Genomic DNA, 19,967 nt, shown 5'->3' on the forward strand with positions numbered 1-19,967 from the left:
AGTAACTGCAGGGGGATTTCTGAAAGTCCCAGCCAACACTTACGGAGTGATTTTTCTCGGCGTACTAATCCTATCGATTTAAGTGGGAGTATTTATCCCTTTTTTTTTCGGCTCCATCCCCATGCTAGTATGACAGCACTATTGTCGTCCAAACGTGTAGTCGGCAGCTCTTTATTAAGTCTATATAAATATGACACAGTACCGGCGTTCAATATTTATGTGGCGAGCACGGTCATATGCGTATAATCCCGGGAAGTCCTGCGGCTCGGAGGCTTTGCAGCCGGGCAGCCGCCCCGTCCCCGGCGCAACCCGGCTCTCGCCCTCCGCCCGCCCCGGCCGGGGCTCCCGCCGCCGCCTCAGCGACCTCCCCCGGAGCCGCCGCGTGTGACACACCGGAGAGAAGCCTCCCTCGTCCCCGCGTCGCCCCCGCCTCCCGCCCCCGCCCGCTCCCCCGGGGCGCCGCCGTCACCGCCAGCAGCCGGAGCAGCCGCTGAAGCCAAGGGGCGGCGGGGCTTGCCCGCCTCTCCCCGCGCCTCTCCCCGGTGCCTATATATAGCCGCCTCTGCCCGAGCCAGCCGGGAGAGCGCTCTGTACCTGCAAGAGACAGGAAAGACAAAATAAGAGAGGAGCCGCGAGAAGTGACTCTCCGGAGCCGGCCCCGCCAGGAGGAGGAAGAGAAGGACAAGGACGGGCCCGGCGCTGCTGTCCGGTGCCGCCGCCCCCGGTGCCGGGCGAGCCCCGCGGGGGCGGCCCGACCTGCGCGGCGGCGCGGGGCGCGCATGGCTCGGGCGCTGCCGGGGCCGGGCGCGGAGCCCGACCCCGGCGGCTCGGGGCGCGGGGGGGAGGAGAGCTCCCTGCCGGCGGCGGCGCTAGCGGGGGGGCCGGGGCGGCAGAGCCCTCCCCCTCGGCGCCGAGGTGCGCTCGGCGGCATGTGCTGAAGTGCCCCGCAGAAGCAGCACAAGTTGCCAGCGCGGCTCCGGCGGCCGGACGGTGGGGAGCGCCCGCCGCCGCCGTCTCCTGCCCGACCCCGTCCCGTCCCCCCCGCCCGGGGACCGCTTCCCCGGCGGGGCTGCCGGCAGCCAGGGTGATGCGGTTCGCCGGGAAGTGAGAGGCGGCGGGGCGGCGCGTCCTCCCCGGGCCGAGGGCCCCCCCGCCTCGGAGCCTCCCATGCCTTCGGGGCCCCCTCGGGGGGCGGCGGCCCCGCGGGAGGCGGGGGCGGCGCTGCCGTGATGGCCCTGGAGGAGAAGCGGGAGAAGCGCCCGCCCGTCACCCCCATGATGATCGAGGAGGAGGCCGCCCTGCGGAACGGCAGCCGGGGGCTGCCGCCGGGCCCCTGGGCCGAGGCGGCGGGGCCGAGACCCCGCACCACGGAGCGGCACATCGCCGTGCACAAGCGCTTGGTGCTGGTCTTCGCCGTCTCCATCCTGGCGCTTCTGGCGGTGACCATGATCGCCGTGCTGCTCAGCGTCCGCTTCGAGGAGTGCGGCGCCGCCGCCGACGGCCCGCCGCGGGCCGGCGGCAACGGGAGCTTGTCGGGGGCGGCCCGGCAGCCGCCCGGCGTGGGGCAGCCCCCCAGCCGGCCGGAGGAGGAGGAGAAGGCGCGGGGCGGGGAGGCGGCGGTGGCGGCGGAGGAAAAGGAGGAGGAGGAGGAGGAGTGGCAGCGGCGGCGGGAGCTGCCACCCTGGGCCCGGCCGCGGCTACCGCGGCACCTGCGTCCGCTGCACTACAACCTGATGCTGAGCGCCTTCATGGAGAACTTCACCTTCAGCGGAGAGGTGAACGTGCAGCTGGAGGTGCGCAACGCCAGCCGCTACATCGTGCTGCACGCCCACCGCATGCACATCGAGGCGGTCCGCGTGGCCGAGGACAAGCTGGCCGGCGGCGTGCGGGTGGCCCGCTCCTTCTTCTACCCCCAGACCCAGGTCTTTGTCGTCGTCCTCAACCGCAGCCTGGAGGTGCAGAGAAGTTACAACCTCAAGATCATCTACAACGCCCTCATCGAGAACGAGCTGCTGGGCTTCTTCCGCAGCTCCTACGTCCTCCACGGCGAGAGAAGGTAGCGGAGCGGCCGCGTCGCCTCATCTTAAACTCGGGCCGAACTTGGCGGCCCCCGCCACTCCGCGGCAGCCCGCGCCGAACTTCGGGCGAGGCGGCGCTAGGACCCGGCGGGCCGCGGCGCCGCCAGGCGGGTGAGGCCGCGGGCTCCGCGCCGCTCGGCACCGGCCGTTCCGGGACGCGGGGCCCGGCCGGCTGCCGCGGGCGGCGTGGGGAGCGGTGCGTGGGCGGGGCGGCCCCCGCCCAACGGCCGGCAGGGCGACGGGACGCCCGGCCGGTCGGTGAGCGCAGGCCGGGCCTCGCCTCCAGCCGCCGCCTGTCTCGCCGGGGGACCCCTCTGCCCTCCGGCCGCTCCTGAGGGCTGGCGCTGGGGAGGCGGAACTGCCGAGGCTCTCGGGGGCCGCCAGCCCTTCCCCGCTCCGCCCCGCCGGCCGGGGTCGGCAGAGCGGCGGGAGGGCGGTCGGAGGCGGCGGCCGAGGCTGGGGGCGTGTGGGAGCGAGCGGGACGCGGGGAGAAGCCGAGAGCCGCCGGGGGCGGGCGGAGCTGCGTCGGTCGGACGGGGCTGCGGGGCGGCTCCGGGCTGGGGCCTTGCGGGGGCCGGGCCGTGCTGGGGTTAGCTGGGGCCGCCGCCAGGTGATCGGAGCGCTCCGCCTGCGCGCCCCGCCTCGGGCGGGAAGGGCTGCGGGCTGTAGCCGCCCGTCAGGAGATGCCCCAGCGCGGCTTGGAAATGGACAGTGGTGAGGAGTGAACTTCTTTCCAAGGGTGGCAGGAGTCAAACGCACCGCCCGCTCCGTCCCTGTCGGGGCAGCGCCGGAGCGGGGACTCCGGGTCCGGTTAATAAACACTCCCTCTATGTCCGGCTAACCCTGTGTCCTCGTGTGACAGAGCCTTGCCAGGTTACCAACAGCAGCGTGTGGGGGAGGGAAACTTCTCTGCTGTTTTGTTTTTATTTCATTATTTGAAGAAAAAAGGTAGCGCGATGTGATTTCCTGTAACGTGAACACGTTCGCGCCACCTGCTGCAACCGAATCGCTGCAGGTTTACACCCGGTGCCAGGGCAGCCCTGGTCAGCGTTCGCTGTTTCCATGCAGAACAAGATTCGATCCTGATCTATATTTAACTCTTGTTATTGCAGCCCTTGGGTCCCTGTCGAGGCCCTTGTTATGGTAGTTGGGGTCACTGTGGAGGCCCCATTCAGGCAGTTACAGAGGCTTTTTTTTAAAAAAAAAAAGTAATTTTCTCTTTTAACCACAATCAAGCTTTGTAATGGAAAAGATGGATGGGCTGGGCTTCTTCGTAGTTCTGGCATGGTTTATAATTTTAGACTGAGTTTCTTTTTAAGCTGTCCTGTCTTGAAACATCTGTGCAGCGACAGGTTTTCTCTTCCTGAATCTTAGTGTTTTATACTGTGAAGCAAGGAGTTTGTAGTTGGAAGAACTGGGCAAAAATAGTAAGTTAGACAGAAAAAGTGTGCTCACCAACTCAATTAAATCAACAGCCCTTACATTAAAATGTATTTTCATTACTGTGATTACTGACAATTTTAAACAGCCCTATGTTAGAACCGCAAGCAGAATTGAAGTTAAGTTTGTGCGATTTGTCATCGCAGTGAAATAAAATGGAAATTTGAAAAAGCATGATTGTAGGAAAAGATGCAGATAAAATGCCTTTTATCACGGAGGAGTGAATGACTGGGGTAATTGGGAGTGCTTACAGACCTTGTATGGAAATGGGCAAATCAGAAAACAAAATACTGTTAACAGCAGGGGGTATAATTCACTTTACAAACCCAAGAAATTATTTAAGCAGTTATTCTTGTGTATTTAGACTTTGTATAGGAATAATTGCACTCTCAGATAAGTGACATTTCTCCAAAGTTACTGTACTACACTTCAGTATGGATGCCCCAGTTATGATTTAAAAAACAACAAAAAAGGCCAATGCACTTTTTGAATCATCGAGATAGCTTAAGACATGGAGTGGAAGGCAATGATAAAATGTGTTTCCCAGTACTCTTTGTGTAACAGATACAAGTTGCTTTGTTTTTAATACGCTTCAATATAGTCATCTTGGGTGAGATCCTTACCTTGTGTAAGGTAGCATTGTTATATTGAACTCAGTGGGCACGTTTTTCTTTACACCAGCTCACTTAGTTCTTTCAGTAAAACGTTGTTTTTAAAACTGTAATCAGTGTGTGGTTATAGTTTCAGGTGTTTAATAGAAGTGCTGTTTTTCCTTTTCAACTGTCACAGGCTTAACAACTCACTGTAGTATAAAGTAAATAATACACATTCTAAACCAGGGAACTTGTTTGTTCAGAGTGTGCTCTTGCAGTGTAGCAATTTGCATTTTGATTAATAACACATTTTTTAATGTAATACATATAACCATTTGTAGTCCTTAAACATAGATGGCTTCTGTGATAGATAGACAGGCTTCTCTCACGCTCTGAGAGACCTTCATGTTCCAGCAGGACTTTAGCTTTTTGACATCTTTATATTCGATTAAAATACAGCAACATCGTTGGAGCAGCGGTTGCTATAAAAGGGTCTAAGCCATCATTTTTCACTTTTGTTATACATGAGGAGTGAATAACTGGCTAACTGTGAGGCTTCAGAAACATAGTAATGCCTTCACTTTATAATTTTTTTTCATAAAGTTAGTTCATTTTCTGTGGTCTCACAGGTGAAAGTCATAAATCAGCCTGAAACATTGATAGCTGCATCAAAGTATTTATTTTCTTACTGAAATCTTTGCTACTTTAATTGAAATGTAAAATGCAAGTGATATGCTTCAAATTTACTTTGCGTTATGTGCCAGAATTTACTGGCAGTAATCAACAGACATTTAATACAGAGCTACTGTAAAGTACTATAAGAATATGCACACATAATTTAAATGAACATCAAACTTTGGCATAAATGAAAAGGAAAAAAAGTCTTACATCACACAGACAAAACAAACAGACACATTCTTCCATCTTATAACAACTAAGATGTCAAAATAGATAGGTTGTTGAGGAAACACATGTCTTCCTTTAATAGCTGAGGTGGAATTAAAACACCTGCAAATTACTGCCGTGGGTATGCTGAGAAGACAGGCTGCAAGGCTGTCATTCCCAGAAGTACAACTTTTTACGGTGATATTTTGGGGAATTGGAGATAAAAATGTCAGTGCCCAGAGATGTGTGGAGAGAGATGGATGAAATCCTCAGCCTGCTCTTCACTCTTGGAGTGCTATACTTGTGCTTGGTTTTGCCTCTTAACAGAGAGAGAAATAGATAAACACAGACAGTTGGGTTTTGTTGTTTTGGTTTTTTTTAAAAAGTGTAAGGGTTTAGTCTTTGGGAAGCAGTTTTTTACTTTTTGTTTGTTTTTTTGGCACAAGTAAATCGATGTTTGATAGTAATGCACGTGTTATAAATATCACTGTTATTGGTAGCTGATGTATTTTTAGTATGAAATATTGACTGTCCAGTGTTTGCCCAGTTATGTGTATGCGGATATATCTATCTGTCTGTGAGAATACAGAAGATGCAGAGTTTATCAGGTTCCATTAGTCTGGTGAAGGGGTTGTTTCAGTGGCCTAAAACATAACTATTAAAAGACTACTGATAGGATCGTCAAGAAGTGGTGGGGGGGGAAGCTCTCTTATTTAGAGAGTGTCAGAATATATACAGTATTCCCTAAGTATGCATTTACATGTGTGTCTGAGCTCATTAAAATTGTTAATTGCAGAGGAAAGTTCATCATTCTTACTTTATTAATAACAGGCCAGTACAGTTTTCCATGCTCACTTGAAGCTTCTGTTGATGGCTGTAGCTGTTTAGAGTGTGTCTAGAATGCAGAATCAGGTCCACTTGAAATACTTTGCGTATAAATTAAGTTGCTTTGCTTCATTTAATTGGCTGATTTGGCTTTTTTGCACTAGTGCAGATCCGCTGATAATATGCAATTTCATTGGATTAATGCTGGAGTACCTGGCACCAACTTTTTACCTTATATTTAGCAACCTTATGCAGAATTATGATTTTTAGTAAGTCATGTTTTATAATGAGACAAGAAAAATGCAATATGCTGAATTCCTTTAATAATTACTAGCCAAATAAGGCTTTTTATTTTAGACAAAAGACCAATGGTTGCTGCTTCAGTGGTGGAAAAAATTTTCAAGTTTTTATAAAACTAGCCTTATTTGAAAGAGGTGATAATTTCACCGTAATACACGTATCTAGTTCTGTCAGGCATGGATGCACTATAGCAAGATAAAAGTGTAGCATTTCAAGAAGTTTATTTCTTCATTGGTTTTTATAAAATAACGCTCCAAAATATATCTAAAACCCAAGAAGTTTTAGAAAAAATTAATTAGATACTTTATTTTCCTTGTAGGCTACCTATTTTTTCTCCCTCAGCATTAGAGAGTATCGTATTGCAGAATAATGCTTGTATACTGATTAATAATAGGTGCCACCATTTTTATTATATCAAATCTATCCACCCATGCTCTTTCCCCAGAGGAATAACAGATGATTACTCAACCTCTAAAATTCTGATAAATGTTTACCTGGTATCTAAAATTGCATGGTTATTTCCACTGATGGAACCTTGAAAAGCGAGACATGAATCAATACCACTCAGAAAGCCTACGTATGTGCTACCTTTACAGTTACGTAGTTGGCTTATAGTAATTTTCTTGTCCTGCATGCCTCCAGAAAATATTCCCATCAAACCCCACAATTCAACCTTTTAAGTGTAGCTTCTTGTTTCTGCAAAGAGATCATCACACATGGGTTTTATCCAAACGTGTAAATATACGTCTCTACTCAGAAAGGTTCCTATTCTCTATCATCTGGATTAAAATCTCTTTAGTTCCAAAGAAAAGTTACAGGTTTTATTGTCAAACTAAAGCCTTCCCATTCTCTACAGTGGCATAATAAATATCTTTTCCTCCTTCAGAGATCTTTTCATAATTTGACCCATTAAGTGAGAATATCGATTTGTTCTCTATAAAATACACCAGAAAAGCAAAGCACGTGTAGGAGAACAGTGAGCTACTCTCTGCTTCTTTAATAATTTGCTTATATTTGTAATTCTGCAAAGCTCACGGAATGTTTTTTTGGACTCGCAGAGTCACAGCTGTGCTGTATCGTAGTGTGTCTCAGACCTACGTGCAACCGGTACAGAAGTAATCAGCAGTGGAAAACAATGACTCTCTTGAGTGCATTATGTGACCGTAAGTTCTCATGTCCAAAGAAAGGCAAAGTGCCCTGTCGGTGTCTCAGGGCAGAGTGAACTCCCTGAAGGCTGTTAAATCCTGATTTGAACTGAGGACTGTGCTTACTTGTTTTATATCGTATAACCAATATTGGCTAACTTTTTTTTCCCACATATTAATGAACAAAACCGCTGCTAGAACCTGAAGTTTGATACAAGGCAAAGGATTATTTATTTAACATCAGTGTGGTGTCTACAAATTTGTAGGAAATTTGTAGATCATTATATCAACTGAATTACAGTACAGGTAGTAAGAAAGTGATAAAGCAATGTTGAAACACTGTATACTTAGTACCATTTGAATGTCATCGTGTGTCCATTCCTCCCCGCGCCCGCAACCCACAATCGTCAAGCCATGTCTTATTTGGTACATCCATGAATCAAGTGCTGTGCACAGTTAGTAATCGCTTTGTTTTCTTTGCTTCTTTTCTAGGTTTCTTGGCGTTACGCAGTTTTCTCCTACTCATGCCAGAAAAGCCTTTCCTTGCTTTGACGAGCCCATCTACAAGGCCACTTTCAAAATCAGCATCAGGCATCAAGCAACTTACTTATCTTTGTCCAACATGCCAGTTGAAACTTCTGTTTTTGAAGAAGATGGATGGGTTACAGATCACTTTTCACAGACCCCTCTCATGTCCACGTATTACCTAGCTTGGGCAGTGTGCAATTTTACATACCGGGAAACTGTCACCAAGAGTGGAGTAGTTGTAAGTATTTCTAACGTTGTATCAAATACTTTACATTATTTTGAAAACCCTCACTTTTTGTAAGGGATCACAACATCAAGTACTTAAAGTGTTTTCTTGATTAGCATTCCCGAAATTTGCCACCTTATTTAATGATAGCGTGTATTGTTTGGGACCTTTTCTGAAGGTTTGTCTAACATTTTTGGTTTGTCTGATACTTTTTTTAACTGGTTAGCTTAGTATGTGTCATTGTCTGGTGACATTTTAAGCTTGTAAATATGCCATTTTGCTTCACTTTGATTTTCTTGGGAAGTTTTCTCTTGTTTTTCCCGTAGCCTTTTCTATACCGGTATTTGTGAGACTATTTATTAAAAGAAAGCAGTAGTACTGGCAGGGTTTCCTGTCTCCTTTCTTCAGTACTGACATGTCCCTTGGTGTGCTGTGTGCTAGCTCAGGAGGCTGATAAAGTAATTTCTGTCTTAGATCTCTTGCTCAGGAGCAGGACTTTACAACCTAGCAGATTCCTGTGGAGGTCCAGGTTGATGGAAGCACTAACTTTCTGGAGCTGTTGTTTCCAAATATGGCAGGACTCCAGGAGTTATGCAATGAAAAAAAGAGAGAAAATCCTTTATTTATGTCAGATTTGTTTTTGTTTACAAATATCAAGCTCAGAACTGTATAACAAGCCAAAACATACATGAGAAATGCTGTCAGCTTAATAGAATATTTCACAGTGCTGTCATCTTGATTTTTCAGGTGAATGTACAGAGAAATCCTTCCTTCTTAGTTACTGTGAATAACAAAACAGAGCTAGTTTTGGAAGCAGAGCGCTAGGTGGTAGTTTAAGCTGTTTACCTTATACTTGTGCAAATGCTCTATAACCGTACTGTAGCCTGGGGACATGAGGAAAGATTGCAGGCCTCCCTTCTGTGGCAGATAGGTCAGGAAGTGTCTCCATAACCACTTTTAGCTAGCCTAAGCATCGAGCTGCTGTGGAGGGAGCTGATCTGACCTTCTCTGAGCCAAAGGTTTTCTTGGCTTCCTTGTGCCAGCCCTCAGCTCAGTACAGTTGTGTATCTGGCTGAAAACTGACATGAAAAAGTAGATGATTATGTGCTAAGTTTTCAACCAAATCAGTTCCGTGATCCAGCTTTTTGTGTGACTGCCAGAGCGCTAGTACGGATTCAAGTCTGTGCTGCAGATGAGGGAAGGTAGAGGTAGGACAGCGTTCTGCATTGGCATCCCTTATTTAGCCTGTACTGAAGTGATCAGGAAATAAGTCTTGGTTTTTGTTACTGTGAGTAGGACACTGGGGGTCTTTCACTCCACTACAGCCCTTTTATACCATGGTCATCAGACTATGACACTACCCTCTGGCTCCACTAAAGGGAACCAGAAAGGGGTTCTCTGAGGTACTTTAACCTATGAGTAGAAGGTTGTGGGAACTGCTGAGGCCATGCTTGCAGTCCCAGTGGCTACCTGTGATGGTTGAAAGCCTTTGGGTTTGGTGGTGTTTTTTTCCTGTTTGGGGTTTTGGTTTTGGGTAGTTTTTTTGGTTGGTGGTTTTGTGTTGGGTTTTTTTTTTTTTTTTTTTCCAGGTTGTTTCTCTGTCAGTTCAGTGAATTGAGTTAATTGAGAAAAAGATCTCACAAGTCCCAGGGCAAAGAAGTAAGGAGGGAGAGGTGGATGTGTTGTTACTACCAGCAGATTAATTATCTTCTATCCAGGTAGCAGTTGATGATTTTCATTGTAATGTACTTTGCTTGCTGAAGGATTTGGTCTTAAGCTAAGAGCAGTCTGATATTTTTCAGCTTTAGAAAATGCTGATTACTTGAGGTTCTCCTATAGCTCCTGGTAAGATGGAAGTTTTTGGTATATTCTCTGGTACATAGGTCTTGTGTTCCTTGTGCTTTAATACAGTGTAACACTTGCAAGTTTGTTGTAGGTAGTACTACCCTGTTACCTCACTTTGAAATGTCCTAGACTCATCTAAGAAACAGCTGCAAGTAGTAGCTTCTAACATCAGTGTGAGCAAATATATGAAACATGGGGGATAGACCTCTGGACCATCAATTTGAAAGATACAGCCTACTTCCTCTTTAACTCAAGGAGAATCTCATTTTCTTGTAGTGTTATTCAGAGCTCATATGCTGTAGACTTTTGCTGCTTGAATGCTGTAGACTTTTGCTGCTTGAGTAGGTTTGATACCCTGAAGACAGAGACATACTCATGTCTTTTAGACAATAATTGATAACTTTCTGCTATTCTCATGTTTGGCAAAACTGTTCTAAAAAGACTTTAGATTTAACAGGAATTCGAAGAGAAAATCCAAGTATTAATTTTTTAGGAATTTGTGGTTACTGGAGCCTGATAGTTATGCTTGAATCTATTGGTTTAGCACATAGAGGACATACATATGTATACTACACTGGCTTAACTGTACCACTATACAGAACTTTGCCAACAATTATTCAAATTAGTAGGTAATCTTCACAAAGACTTGAAGACCAAAAGCCGACATAGATTGAGATAGTCTCTTATCCCATAAAATTGTGTGGTTATTGTAGAGTTTCAGCTCTGGTTTTTTATAATGCCCCTATCACAGAGGTACATTAACGCCCAGGAGCACCAAAATAGTTTACGCTGAGTTATTGATTAAATATATCTTGCTATTTTTCAGTCCATTTGGGATCTGATCATCTTTAATTGTTGTCAGTTTTGTTGAAAGAGTATTTTTTAAGGTATGAATTCATGGCAAACACTTCAGTTCAGAACTGTGTTCATTCAGATGAATCCATCTTTCTGAGTCTTTTGTGTTGCCATACGAGGAGTTCATGGACACTACTGGGTGAATTTGAAATTATCTGACTCCTGGTACATTGAATTCTAAACTTCCTGGTTTCCTCTGAAGCCACTTTTTCACTAAAATCTAGTTGCTCCCATATCTATGGCAATGAATGTAAATGTATGATAAAAGTAAGTTTGCTTCTAAAAATGAATGTATATTCAGGAAAATTAACCGAACATCCATACTGAAACATGTTGATAGGCCATTTCTTGCATTGGGGAACCATTCTTCAATTAATGCAAATGCATATCATATTTATTTTGTAGACATATAGTAGATACCTAAAACACTTCAGTTTGCATATACTTTTGCTTTTGTTTTGGTACTTTCATGAACCTGGCTTTGATTCACAAAACATTTTGGGGGGCTCTGACTGTCCTTTCAAATTTTGACAGCATGCTAATGATTAAAATCTCCCCTCTCTTCCAGCTGACCAGTCTTACTAAAGCGCTATGGTCATGGGTAGATAAACTCCCCAAGTAATAGGAGAAACAGTGAGATTAAAAGCAGATTTGTTTCTCAAAAATGGTTAAGTGTTATCTGTTCAGTTTTTCTCAAAGAATGACATTGACTTCAAAATTAATTTTAACCTAAGCATGAGATTCAAATACAAATCAAGTTATAAATAGAAACTGACTATTGGAAAGCTTAGGTAGCCAATCAAAATAGTAATTTTGATATATCCTATATAATTCTTGCAGACATGAAGAAGTTTTATATTTCATACACTAAAATTAATTTGGAAAGAAGAATTAAGACAAGCAGTGCATTTCTAGGAGCACAGCTCAGTGGATATGAATCATTAGCATAACTCTTTAGTCCAGATGAGTCTGATCAGAATCCTATCCAGAGCAGGTAATTTAAAAGTAGAGTTGACTTTTTACATGCATTACAGATATATAATATGTTGTTCAGATTCATCTGGGATTACAGGAAATCACTGCAACTGCCTTTGCCTTTGGACAGGGGCTCAACTGCTGTGGAAGGGACTATGGTGCAGTCATCTATGCTGCTGCAGACTAGGTGCTGCCTGAGGTAATGCTGTGCTTGAGGGAGGAGGGATGCCGTTAGGAGCAGGCTTAGCTGATCTTTGTATGGCTCTAGCTCTAGCAGTTGTGCCAGCAGTAGTTGGTGAAAATCATGGTATCTGTGTACTGTCATCTTTGCACAGTACAATAATCCAGAAAACTCCACTTACCTTCATGTGCCTGCTTGCTTTCACTCATGTTGTGTTTCCTAATCATACCTCTTATGTATGTTGGTCAGTAATTCTTAAAAGCAAAATATTGCTGGCTGGACTGTAATGTCTGTCATGTCATCTCTGTGTCTCTTTCCTTCATTGTTGTCTTTATCTGTGCTTTCAATCCACCAGGCCTTTTCCTGCTATTGTTACTTTATTTTTTATTTTTCCCCTGTCTGGATTTATTTTTACTCTACTTCATGTTTAGCTGTACTTCTATACTCCAAACCCTCTGTTTCTCATTCCTTTGTCAGGTGGACATGGAAAGTCACTATATCCTGCACGCCTGTCTTATAAGTTATTTTAATTCCTTTACTTTCTGCTAATTCCTTCTCTTTTCAGTTAGCAGAAAGAGTGAGCACTCAGGGACAAAGCTGAGTGTATCAGTGGAGATGAATGCATTGCTGGAAAGAGATGTTTCGCGATGATTGATCTTCTAGGATTCTTCTCTTTTGCCGTGGATGGGGTGTGGAGATAGGTATGGACATACAGTGCCACCTGGCAGCTTTGAAGTATTTGGCTCTTGTCAGGGCGGGTATCTGTTAAAAAGAAAAAAAATTGAAAGTGTGTGGAAGGGAGTGGAGTCAGGAGGCATTGTGGGCGCAGGGGTTGGAAGAGCAAGTGCAGGCAGCTCCAGAGCAGATGGGAGTGAGCAGCAGTGAAAGGAAGCGGCTCTCTGGCTGGGTGGTGGTAAGTGGGAGGAGGAATGCCGATGGAAAGCAGTGCTGAAAGAAGAATTTTGCATAGTTTCACTTTTGCTAGTCCTGCTCCTATTCCATAATGGTTGCAGCATATATTGCAGAACTGGCAATGTGTGGGCCTGACCACAGCTTGGTTGGCTGCTCAGGGTAGGACCTCCACTGACTGGCTGAATCCATGGGCGTTGCATTTAGAAGAGAGCTCTACAGCTGGGTACATCTTGGTTTTAGTTACATTAAACATGACTGTAGAGTCATCAGTGCCGAGTAATTTGTCATGATACGGAGAAAGACCTTGAGGCTAAGAAAGATCTTATGAGAAGAGTCATACCACAATAAGGCCAACCTTTATTGCACTGCTGCTGTTTTGTTATTACTTTATCTAAGATGTAATTAGAGATCACAAGCTCCTGGTTAGTAAAAATCTTAATTCAATACCTTACAGAGCAGTTAAATCTTATCCTGGCCAATAAGGAGGAGCTGTAATATCTGGCTAAAGGAGAATAAGATAATTACTGTTTCCATAGTGCTTTCTGGCTTGTGGAGAGCCTGCATAAATGTCCTGGCACTAAATTCTCGTAGGCTTGTGTTTGGGGGGCTCACTCAGTTTGGCTCAGCATCACACAAAAAGATAGAGTGGTCTCAAAAATGGAATCTGTGCAGTAATAATGACTTGCTTCTGCATGAGAGAAGAATCCTTTTTGCCCAGGAAGGGCTAGTGAACAGAATCACATAAGCAGACTTAGGTCAGAATCAGTGCATGTCCAACAGCTCGTGTTAGTTTAGGTCCAGCACCATGGGACCGTGGTTTTATACTATTCTTTAAGATGACTGGAGGTAGTGTAGTGCTTCTAGCCCTTCCTGAGATGCTGGAGAGCTGGGCTGGGCATTCCATCATCTGCAGTGGGGTGATCAGTCTGAGGAGACTGAAGAGCTGACTTTCATTAATAGTCTAAAAAAAAAAAATCAGGTCGAACAACTATTCAGAATAACTTTTTCCCCAGTGGGTTCTGTTATTTGTTAGTTACTAGAAAAAAACAAAGCCATCAATTCTCTCTAAAATAACTGCACTTATTGTGCAGTTCAGCCTGTAGCTCTTAGAAAATTATTCTGTATTTGAAAAATGTATTAATACTTCTATGTAATAGCAGTAATGACCTCGAGACCAGGCATTTTCTGTCAGTTAATGACTACCTGGGTTAAAGGCCTGAGGCTCTGCCTTAGGCCCTCTCTTCAGCTGCTGGTTATTAACTGCCAGCAAAGTGTCTCCACCAGTTATTATTTATTAATCAGTATTGAAGCAATTACACACCAGATAATTCTTTGTGGGTGAGCAAATTGGTTACAGCAGAATGATTTAGCTATCAAAAGTAGAATTAGTCCTCAATTAAAATTAAGTTTTCTTCCTCTGCAACCTGAATTTAGTCCAGCTCCAGAGTTGAGCTCTACTTTCTAAGCCCACCTATACATGAAAAGCAACTTTTGTTAGCCCATCACTTACCACTGGGAGGCCACATGTGTATCTGATAAACAGATAGCAGCTAATGTGGGAAGCACCAGGCATCTTTCTGAAGCCTGGTGTAATGCAGACTTGCAATGTTTTATCTTTATATGTCTTGGAATGCTATTCTGATAGTGATATGGTGATATTCACTGATTTTTTTGGTTTTTTTTATTACAAATGTTCCACTCTTGCCTTCCCCAAAACAGCTTTCATCAAACAGTTAAAAGTAAAATGCATGTAAAAGAATATGATGGGAGGTATGCAGTTCTGTTGAGCTAGAAAAGCACACACACGCATGAACAGGGATAGGTATGTTTGTGCTTTCTTTTGCTTGTATGAAATTTTCTCTGTACGAACAGCAGAAAGGCTGGTTCTACAAGTATCTTTTACCCAGTTTAGTGCTTACTGTTGTGAATCGTTTTAGTTAAGTGGGAAACTGCAATATACTACATTAGTAATCCAAAGAAATCGTAGCTTTTTCAGATTCACTGCGTCAATATTTGTTTACCCATTCTGTTTCAGATTTGTATATTGAAAATGACTTTTAGTTTATTAATTTTTAAGTACTATAACTACAAAATATGCCACAAACAAACACAAACCTATGTGATCAGCATCGATGCTAAACTGAATATGCCAGGGAATCTGTTAAAAACATAAATTGCAAACTTGCAATCCATTGTTATTGATTTCTGGTTGAATTTGCAAGTCGAATGCACTAGGAAAACACTGTACGTGTATTGTGCTTACTCCTTTAAAAAACGCTCTCCGTCAGCACTTGTAGTACATGCAGTATTTAAATGTGATATTTATTTTATTAACATAAACTCTCAGCTGCACTCTGCAAATAATATTATTGAGTTGAAAGCCTTGAGTTTGGGAACATTTTGTTTTGGTTTTGCCTAGGAAGATCACCTGTAAGTATCTGGTGGCAGTGATGTACTGAACTTTGTATGTAGTAGCAAGAAGACTGTAGAAAAGTGTAAATTTTTAATTTATGGCTAATTTGTAGGCTTATGGCTTGCTTGCAGTAACAGGGAGCAGAGAGAGGCAGCACCTGTGATTGCTGTTATGACAAGCATCAGGCCAGGTTTTTTGCAGTTCTGTACCTTCAAGAACATTGCTTCATCTGGGGTCTCTTCTGGCTAATGAAAAGAAACGTCTGGGACTCTTAGTACTTTCCACTCCTTCCCTGCCATTTGCTCAGCGTGAAGTGCCTGCAGTTCCTCCCATTTCCCACATTACAAGCAAAGGAAAGAGGTAGATGGAGGAGGAAAGACTGTACTTCCTTTTCCTTTCATGTACTAATAAGCATATGCTTAGTAGTACGTACTGTGACAATATAACTTGTAGTGAAGGTGAATACTCGAGCTGTGCTCTGCTTTCTGTACTACATTCTTTCATGTCTCCTTATGCCTCTTATGTTCTGCTGTCATATTTGACTTCATTAACTTATTCGTTAAGGTCTCTGTCCTTGGCATCAACATGAATTTTGCTTTCTGACATCCAAGGAAGTAGCAAGAGTCTATTAACATGTTTCTGTAAGAGTCATGCTCTTGCTATAAAAGCAAAAACGAAGTGCCAAATAATCTGTAGGAGGTATCTCACCTCGGGACAACATAAAGGTGAACACGTTGCTGCACCAGCCTGAACATGTGTCAGTCAAACCAGTGTTATCCCGTATACCTACTGTAGTAACTGCGTTCTGTGCAGTGAAAATGGATTACTGAGGCAGGTGGCTTAGTTGACATCTAGTTGAGTGACAGACACAGTATTTGTGAGGGAGGAGAGTGATGTGTGCTTTAATTTATTTATAGACCAGTCTCTCCTCTAGAGTTTAGGTAAGTTTTAATCATATTTTTCATACAGAAAGAAGAAATTTAGCCTATTTGTTCCTAGTTTTTATGGCCAATGGTGGGAAAATAACCACTCATTTCAGAGATTCATAACTTGCCAGTCCAACCCCTCCTTTTCTGACAAATATCTGTAACATTCACCTTTTAGGGTTGCCTTTACTTCAAATTTTTGTGTTGGAAAACCTGCACAAATGCCATCTTATTTTTGCCTTTGTCCCAGTATTTTTTGCTGCCTGGAGTAGAGGAAAGGCTCTATGATTTGGGATGTTATCCTCACTTAGACTAGTAGAGGACCTAGTCTGTTTGATTTTTCCATGAAGGTGTCCGTAGGGTTAATAAGAGTCCTTCATTCTTTCAGTGGAGTGCTTCCACACTTCAGGTACCTCTTCAGAAGATTTTTTTAATCAGATGCCAGAATGGCACAGCTTCATGTGCTTTTCCAGGGTCCAGCCTGGCACAGACTGGCTTCACACATGCTTCCCTTCTTCTGCAAGGGTGTCGTTTGCACAGGGCAAACTTTGCAGCTGGGGAACAGCCAGGGTGACTCTTGACTGCCTTGCAGATGATGGTTTCATTCTCAAGTTTATTCCATCTCATAGCAGCTACTGCAACTGCCCATCTGCTCAAACCCTGCATGTGGCCCCATCCCCTGGCACCTTTCTCGTGCAGTGGGGTGGGGACGGGTGGCAGAGAACCAGCTGTGTTGGCCTGCTTCCACTGAACGGTACCCGTAAGAGATCCTCCACTGCTCCTGTCTGGCAGCGTTCTGGCTGCTGTGTGCTGTTGAGACATAGCAAGAGCAGCCAGAGATGAGAACGGAGTCTGTTATCTTGTAGTTGGAGCAGTGTAATTTGAAAGCAGATTATGTTTCTCTTTGAAGGGTAAATGACCTAAAGTGTATTTTAAAAAAGTTATCCCACAGTGGATTATCCTGAAAAATATATAGCGATGCATTTTGTTTCACAGCATGCAGTGGAGCTGTGTGGCAGTGTGGGACAGAATGAGAAGACTAATACTTCATTTATTTGAAATGACTACAGTGGGGGAGGGGATAAGAAGCAAAAGGTGGTTATTAGCATTCACTGGGGGGGTGCCTCTGGGGGTACCCACACTTTCTTCCTTTTAACTCTCCCTTTCCTGAGAGCAATGGATAGTTTGGTAGTCACAGCAGCTTGGAACCTCAATTAGAGTTTGTATCCTCAGGACAGCAAGCAGTACCTTAGTTAATAAAGATAAAAGAAAGGAATAGAAGGTGGAGGAGGAGGAAGGGGAGTGGATTCCTATGGATTAATTTCAAAGAAAGAAGTATACCTACTTAATCATTCGCATACCATGTATGTGTTTCTTGTAGTTCTCCAGTCTTTTGGTTAATTAAATCACAGTCCATGGTTGAACACCGGTACATTATGCTGTGTTTTGTTTTTTTCTGAAAAGTGTTCCTATATGTTTAAAAGTTGGTAATGTTGTTTTCGAGTAAGTTCATTGTTACCCTTTAAATACCATGGGGAAAAAAGGGAGACTGATTTATGCCTGGCGAGAAAGTTTGATAGTTTTTTGTCTGACCTAATGTCATGGTTTAGCCCCAGCTGGCAGCTGAGCACCACGCGGCCACTCACTCACTTCTTCCCTCCCTGCTCCTAGGTCCTTGAGCAACAGCAATCCTGTGGATGGGTTTGCCTTTGCCTGAAGCAGAGCTAACCCAGACTGTCTTCCCCAACATATTCTTCATGTGCACTACGGGGACTTTATCCCCTTCTACAGGGCGTGGAAGTTTTGACTGGGCAGGGCCAGCTCAATTGGCAGACCCCCTAGTGTTAACTAACCAGGTGGCCTTTGCTAAATGTGTGTCCCGATGTTTGAAGGTCCCACCACCCATTGCTCTCAGTGTAGTCTTTAGCAGTCCATTGTATTGTTCGATTTTCCCAGAGGCTGGTGCATGATAGGGGATGTGATACACCCACTCAATACCATGCACTTTGGCCCAGGTGTCTATGAGGTTGTTTTGGAGAGGAGTCCCACTGTCTGACTCAGTTCTTTCTGGGGTGCCGTGTCACCACAGGACTTGCTTTTCAAGGCCCAGGGTGATGTTCCAGGTGGTGGCACCCTCCCTTTGAACATCCAGCGCAGCACCGACAGTCAGGGTGCCAGGAGGAGCTGTGCTTCAGTTCAATCACCTCCAAAGCAGCTCGAACCCCTTCATGTTCTGCCAATATCTCTTTTTCAGTTGGGGTAGCCGCAGTGCCTGTTGCTCTGTTTTCCCTCTCTTCCTCTTGAAGGTATTGCTTAATATTGAGCAGTGTTTGGTAGATAGTGGCCAGGGCCCACCACAGTGCAGTAAGTTGCGCCTCCTTGGAATAGCTACAGAATTTTTCTTTCAAGTATTCTGTCACTTTATCAGGTTCCTGTAGTTATTAACGAGTGAAGTTTCAAACCATGAGCAGTTGCCCATACTCTCCCACGTGCTGTGCCATGCCATGACTGTCCAGCCTCAGGGCAGGTCTCTGGGTGGTATTCTTAAAACAATTTTTTGTAACCCTAAACAGGACTTGAAACACATTCAGGAGACATAGCAATTGGAGCATGCTGGCTTGAACATCCAAGGGTATTCAAAATTCTCAAAAGCTGCTGTAACCAGCCTGAAGGAAAAAGGGGAGGTGAAAGAGCAGGAGAAAGTATCCCCTGTCTTCCCCATAGGTTGGGTGTGATTATTAATAAATTCTGAGAGATGTCATCAGAGGTATAGGCATGACAGCAGTGCCACAGACAAATACCAGCTTAACCTCATGACCAGTGATGTTATCATATCATAAGTCGATATTACACAGTACAACAAAATGAGAATCCTGATCCCTCTCCCAGAGGTGATGAACAGTGCTGCAGGGAATACATACAGCAAGTGAGGATTTACATAACGCGATCATGTGAACAAACAAAACACCATTGTGACCAGCAACTATTTAACTAATATAATAAATGCATATCACAAATTTGTTTTAACACACTCTGATCGGATCTGTCATTATCTCAACCCTTTGTGCCCCACGTTGGGCACCAAAAAGGACTGTTGTGGTTTAGCCCCAGCCAGCAGCTGAGCACCACATGGCCGCTCGCTCACTCCTCGTTCCCCAGTGGGATGGGGAGGAGAATTGGAAGAAAAAGGTAAAACTTGTGGGTTGGGATAAGGACAGTTTACTGGGACAGTAAAGGAAGAGGAAAATAACATCAACAATTATAAAAGACTATACAAAGCAGGTGATACACAACGCAGTTTGTTCACCCTCAGAGCCCAGTGAACAGCCCATCCCCGAGCAGCAGCTCCTCCTCCCCAGCCAGCTCCCTTTGCATACTGACATACTGAGCATGATGTCATAGTATCGACTATCACTTTGGCTAGTTTGGGTCAGCTATCCTGGCTGTGTCCCCTCCCAGCTTCTTGTGAAAATTAACTCTATCCCAGCCAAAACCCAGGACACCTGAGTAATTCAGGTAGAATCTCAAATCTGTATGTGGGATTTTCAATGAGTGATAACATGTACTGCTTCATTTAAAGTCATATGTATGAATGCATATGTGTTCATAAAACAAATACTTATATTTTTGGCTACTGCTGCATCAGAGAAGACATAAGCTTCCCCCTCCCCCTGCCCCAGACTAAAGGGATAATTCTCCTTACCTTACTGAAGTTCTGCTAACTGGATTCGGGTTATGGAAAGGGAGCGATGCCCAAACTTGGTTTTCTTGTCTTCATTAACCTTTGTTTTTCATTCCTTAGCAGCTCCATATGTTTACAGTGTGTGAGAGAACAGAGTG

At 44.8% G+C, this 19,967-nt stretch overlaps 1 protein-coding gene across 2 annotated transcripts in view; it reads left to right on the forward strand.

Annotated features, from left to right (window-relative positions):
* The first annotated feature begins 602 nt into the window (after window positions 1–602).
* The window catches only part of TRHDE (thyrotropin releasing hormone degrading enzyme), a 222,951-nt gene continuing 203,586 nt past the window's right edge, over window positions 603–19,967 (forward strand). For both annotated transcript variants that reach the window (XM_054807940.1, XM_054807947.1), the window contains exons 1-2: window positions 603–2,056; window positions 7,759–8,032. In XM_054807940.1, the coding sequence (XP_054663915.1) occupies window positions 1,230–2,056; window positions 7,759–8,032 (1,101 nt within the window). In that variant the 5' untranslated portion in view covers window positions 603–1,229. The remainder of the gene's footprint in view (window positions 2,057–7,758; window positions 8,033–19,967) is intronic.

Source organism: Grus americana, chromosome 1 (genome assembly GCF_028858705.1).
Source record: "Grus americana isolate bGruAme1 chromosome 1, bGruAme1.mat, whole genome shotgun sequence".
NCBI lineage: Eukaryota > Metazoa > Chordata > Aves > Gruiformes > Gruidae > Grus > Grus americana.